This window comes from Fundulus heteroclitus, unplaced genomic scaffold (genome assembly GCF_011125445.2).
Source record: "Fundulus heteroclitus isolate FHET01 unplaced genomic scaffold, MU-UCD_Fhet_4.1 scaffold_373, whole genome shotgun sequence".
Classification (NCBI taxonomy): domain Eukaryota; kingdom Metazoa; phylum Chordata; class Actinopteri; order Cyprinodontiformes; family Fundulidae; genus Fundulus; species Fundulus heteroclitus.
In genome coordinates this window covers 5,663-11,750 of record NW_023396785.1, presented here as the reverse complement: position 1 = coordinate 11,750, position 6,088 = coordinate 5,663, and the positions used below count along the sequence as shown (strand labels likewise).

The 6,088-nt window shown below is 37.3% G+C and overlaps 1 protein-coding gene and 1 long non-coding RNA gene across 2 annotated transcripts; both read left to right on the top strand.

Annotated features, from left to right (window-relative positions):
• Positions 1-441: 441 nt before the first annotated feature.
• Positions 442-1,029, top strand: LOC118560066. Its single transcript, XR_004929049.1, has 2 exons — positions 442-718; positions 900-1,029. It is a non-coding gene; the product is annotated as an uncharacterized LOC118560066 (long non-coding RNA).
• Positions 1,030-4,270: 3,241 nt separating this feature from the next.
• On the top strand, positions 4,271-4,946 carry LOC110369478 (the record flags this gene model as incomplete). The annotated part of the gene is given in 1 exon segment (XM_036130703.1): positions 4,271-4,946. A coding segment is annotated over 1 exon segment (657 nt), but the record flags the coding sequence as incomplete, so codon positions are not given.
• Positions 4,947-6,088: the final 1,142 nt, after the last annotated feature.

The window sequence follows — 6,088 nt, the reverse complement described above, 5'->3', positions numbered from 1 at the left end:
TCATAAATCATATTTTTTGGAAGGAGGGGGGTGACAGGTGTCATAAATCATAAGGTCATATAGAGTTCATAAGGGTCATAAATTAACTTTTGACACAAGGTGTCTACTATAGTTTTTTTAACATCAGTCCAGCTGTACTGGGCTGTCAATACTGCAAACGATTTGTTTGAATACTCAATAACGTATAGTTAATTTACAGTACAGTATAATAAGGTTTAAAGTATAATTCACTTGAAGAACAACACCGGCGTAATTATACAGAACAGTCATTTTGCCTGTTGACATAACAGAAATATGCTTTACATGTCATTTTGTTCTAGGGAGCAGGGAGCATACAGAGGAGTTGATAAAACTCCGTGGGCAAAATGATCACCTCTTTACCGGGGCCAAAAACACTGCCGCAGTCGAATGGAGGTAAGAGTTGAGACATAATTCCATATACATGTTGCATTTGTATGTAAAAGTCACACAAGTTCAAAGAAGTCCTGTTCAAACACCAATGTACAAATATAATCTTTTGATCACATCAAATGATGCCCAGATGTCACTTTTTTTAATCTTATAGTTGTAATAGTAGTGATCCTTGTGTGTTTATCTCTTCTCATTTCTCTTGTTTAGAACAATCCTGCAAAAAACGGGCCTGGAGGGTGAAGTTGAGCCACAACAGGCCAAAAAAAAGTGGGACAACTTGAAAAAAAAAAATACAAAGGATGTTCAGGTTTGGCTAATGTAATATATACACACACACACACACACACACATATATATATATATATATATATATATATATATATATATATATATATATATATATATATGAAACACTCCTTTTTTCTAGCTTCAAAGAAACACTACAGAAAATTGCATCTGTTGACACAAATTGTTTTCCTCTACTTTAGGAATGCAAAGATCCAGGGACAGGGCAGGGGTCAGTGGGAAGCCTACTGCTGCCACCCGGCCATGGTTTATCCTCAGGTTCTGTGTTGCTGTTATTGTTAAATTAAATTAATAAATTGTTTATAAAAGTTATTGTTGTTTGTGTGTTCTTAAAGTCTTTTAACCTGTTACATTATCTGTTTCATCACTTCTTTACAATTTAAGTAAACTTAGAACAACTTCTCAGTGACAACATCAATTTATTTTTAGAGAAACAAGTATTTACAATATCAAAAACATTTTACTAATTACATTAGATTTTAAAAGTAACTACTACAACTATTTACAGAAGATATAAAATAAATATTACTAAAGAACATATATACAATTTTGACTGAGCAGGAGTCCCTGGTGGTGCTGCTGGACTGGATGGGATGCCACACAGATGACCTTGGAGTCTTCTGACTGCGAGTGGGACATCATCTGGGGGGTGGGGGATGCCTCTCTCCACTGTTCACCACATCGTCCATCAGGGTTTGCAGGGCTGACCCAACTGACCGCTGCCATGTTCCTAAAAATGTTTAAGAAGATGCAGAAAATGACTTTACTACAACTGTTTTCATAACCCTTACATGAGAAAAGCTAAAAAGTGATTATACTTGCCATCTAAATGTAATCATGGTCAGGTAGACCCTCCTCCAGGGCAGACACCTCGGCAGACAGCTGGTCCCGCCAGGGAGCACCACTGACTGCCTCCAACACGTTCTCCCCCTCCTCATCCTCTGGCATGTCGTCCTGCACTTCATCGTCTGGGGCCATGATGTCACCGGCTCCCAGGCAGATGTTGTGCATTTAAGTTGATGCAGCGGTACATCGGCCGTGTCTGGATAGAGACATGACGATTAAGAACAGGATTAGATGATAGCAATTTCATTTTAGCTGATATAATTCTAGTGAATGTTAACCGCTTAACGCCTGGTGTTGCTAATTTGTGACCAAACAATTCTGGCCTTTACTTATTTTACTTCATCTAGATCCACTATTTAACTTTTTTTTTTTACGTTATATATTTAGATTTATTTTTCCTGTATTATTTTTTCGTTATATAAGTACAAATAAAATCAGGCAGTAAGGGGATAACAATTTAGACAAATAATGATTTATTTCTCAATATTAGTTTTATTTGGCTTCTCAACACATTAGTGATACTGAAAGTAGTGATTTAAGTCAGTTATTTACAGGGTTTGTACACATTTAACTATTCAATTCAAATTACTAAAGTTACAAACATAAGCTTATATCAAGTCTTACAAATAAATATAACATTTTATATTTAAACATATTCGTCAATCTGCTTACAAGCGTTTGTTTAATAACTGGTATATTATGATCATTAGCATGCCCCTGTGGGTGAAAATAATAGCAGGTAAATGTTACCTCTCCACTGCGCTCTCCCAGCCTGAGAAAAATTTGTCGCCGGTTTTGCTGCCGCCGAAGCCGTGTAAACCGACTCTCCTCCTCCAATAACAAGTAAATAAAAAAATAATTCAATATCCATTTTTTTGCGTCGTTTATCGGCGCTGGTGCTGGTTTTCCCCGGGCTTGGGGTAGACGTGATGACGTCGTGTCGCAACCAGGAAGTGCTCCAAAGGCTAGACCGTCCCATTTACCAACGGCTGAGGATCCTCCGGAGCATCCTCCGATGGCTGGGTCCTCCTAAGGCTGAGTAGGCTGGGTCCTTCGAAGGACGCAGCAGAGACACAGCTTATGTAGGACGATTTGGAGAGGTTCTTAATTTCTAGAGAAGTTCCGAAAGACGGCATTACACGAATGAAGAGAGACAAAGTCAGTAAACAATCCATTAAATAACATGAAGTAAATTTTGCAACACAGCATTCGTGACGAAACTAGAGTTAATAGCTTCATGCTATCGTAAGCTAATATTGTAGAAATGCATCATTGTTTCGTTTTATTTTAGTGAATGCATGCTTGATAGCCTAATAACAATGTTAACATGATATGATGAAACTTGAGTAGAGGATAAAACTGGTTGTAACTTTGTAGCATAGTAACTTTTGACTCCCTGGCTGGTCGAGCATACTGTTGACTGTAAAGTCTGGTTGATTTTTATTTCCGAAAACCTGTATCGTCATTACCAGCTATTTAATGTTCCTTGCCAGTGATTTATCATAGAATAAAAATTTTGAAATTAATAGAGCCGACACGTTTTGAGGCACTGGTGGCTTAAAGAGCAAAGCTTGTCCTGGTGAGCTTTGTATAAAGTGTAATGTCACTTTATGCTTGCTCAGTAAAGGGAGTTCTGCAAAGCCATGTACAATGCAGACGACTCTCCCTGTAGCTCTACGCTTCTCCAGGAGTGAATGCTGCTTGTCGGGACTTTTATGCAATCAACTGGTTCCCTTATAAAGGACATTTATATTATACTCAAACTGTATAATCTGATTGAATTTGACTTTGTAAAGTGCTTTAAGATGACATGTTTCATGAATTGGCGCTATATAAATAAAATTGAATTGAATTGAATGTATTTAGCAAACCTTTCCAATCTGCATTTGCTGACTATTTTATTAAGCATCAGAGTAAAACTACAAAACAAATAACTAGCAACTGGATAAAGGTCTTTGACACTTTTTTTTTACTTTATTAGCATAACTACCTTTCTGAAACATACATTAATTAATGCAGAGTACATTTCAAATACATTTGAAGAATTTATATTTAAGTCAGCAAATTAAATATTTATTTTAAATGATTAATCATAAGGATAAATTGATTAAATGCATTAATTTTAAAATTAGTACATGGGTTATGTATGCAAATTTATAGATAAATCTATACCTGTCTATAAGATACTTGGTTATAGGTGGAATTTTAGTTATATAGCTTAACTCGCACAGGGTCAGCTTAAGGCTTTTTTCAGGTTGAGATAACCTGGACGCACAATGTTTTTGAGTCATGAAATGGAGAACGTCAACCACAGGAAAAGTTTTAAATTTTTCCACGCTGAATCAAGGAATCCTCCTCTTGCAAACTAAATGGTGCATTAATTGCAGTGATTAATGGAATTATTTAATGTACAAAAGTTGACTTGCGTTAGAATGAATGCTAACACTGTATATTTTACAGGGCTTTTAAAACTTTTCAAAAACAATCTGTAACTACACTGAATAAGTTAAGACATATTTAATATGTCATATAATAATACATAAATGGCATGTAATTTGTGCTAAACTAGATTTCTGATTGTCTTGATGCATCTCAATAATCCAGGTAGAAAAATAAGTAAATAACATTTATTAGATTTCAGATTCATCAAAATAGATACAATGCACTGTACTGAAATTAGTATCTCTCTCTTCTGTTTGCAGGTTGACAGGGCAGTGTTGCGCGTCATGACTGATGAGCAAATGACAAAATACATAAACTCATATGGTGACAGAGTAGCTGTGCTATCTTTCTGTGAACAAACACAGTGCCAAAGCACCAGTAAAGACGCTCTTTTGGAGAGATTGAAATATAAAATAGGGGCATGCAAAATGAAATCAAAGACAAAAGGATCACCGAGTGGAACCCCAGATGAATCCCAAAACACCATGGCCAGAAAAAAAAATACGTCAGCAGAGAAGACTTCAAGAAAGGTTGAAATTGGATGGCTTCATTTTGGCAGTAATGGATACAGACAAGTACGGACCAACCGTGGTGGAGGCACGAGACAGGCTACAATGGCAAAAACAACTACTGTTGCTCAGATCATGGAATTAGGAAAGGAACTATTTTTCCCTGATGGGCTGTCCACAAAAGGGCCAGCTGAAGACTTCACGATTGACATCTGCGATTTTAAAATGAACAAGATTCCCTTTAATCACACTGTTGGCCAAATGTATGAACAAACTAAACTAAAACTCCTCAGATTTTACATTTGTACTAAAAAGGGAGCTTCAACAGATCACTCATCTGAGGAAAATTATCATTCTGAAGATGGATCTCAGTCAGTCATCACAGATCTGCAGGATAGTTCATATTCAAGTGATAGTGACGGAAGCGCCCAGGTATATGCAAATATATTTGTAATAAATAAAATAACGATACTGACATGGACAGATGTTAATGATTTGCTCAAAGATTACTCTTGTCACTAACTTTATTACAACTGTCCATTTTATATATACAGTGAGGTAAATAAGTATTTGGATGTCCCTATAGTCATACATTCCATGTATGACTATAGAGACATTCCATTTAATTGTCAGTGCCTGTTGTGTTTAGAGCCATGAGACAGTTGTGTGTTGCTCAGTAAAAAAAAAAAAGGTTGGTGAACTTGGCATGTCCTAATTGCAATCACTCCTCAGCACTGTCTGGAATGTAGGTTTGGCCATATATTTGGAATAGAAAACTATTTTCTTGTAATGTCTGTATTATTTCAGAGCTTGGTGAATGTGCAGGTCACAACTTATTAGGCGCCTGCCATAGCATTTGCAATGAGGAGGCAGTGCTGTGCGAAGCACAGCACTGCCTCCAATGCAAATGCATGGAGGCACCTATTACTATTCACCTCTAAACGGCTTATTTATTATTAGGCGCCTGCCATAGCATTTGCAATGAGGAGGCAGTGCTGTGCGAAGCACAGCACTGCCTCCCATGCAAATGCATGGAGGCACCTATTACTATTCACCTCTAAACGGCTTATTTCTTATTCTTTATTTTTCTTACATCACGATAAATGCGGCCCGAACCGTAGCGAGCACCCCCACGATATAGGTATCAAAACTTGTGGCTCGATTACGAGATGTGTGCTACTACTTTTATTGGGGTTTCGAGTTACCATGGCAACAAAATTAGCGAAAAACCACCCCCAAAAAACCCATAGGAATGAATGGAGTCGGGTAGAAAGAAAGCCTCAAAAAAGCCTCCAAATGACCATTTTCAACGCTGTACTGTGTCGTCATGCTTTCACCTACGAACACCGTTTAACTTCCAGTTTGTAGATATATCTGTGACCTTCTCAGAAGTGAAAACGGGATGTGGATATCTTTCATCGTCTCTTCACAGTTACTCCTCAAAGCTCATGTCCGAAAATCAGCGAAATCATCGTTTACAATGAAAGTCAATGACGGAATTCTCCAACCGCTAGAGTGGCCCACTCTAGCTTTTTTAAAGATTTCAAAACTCCGAACAACTTGACCTTACTCGC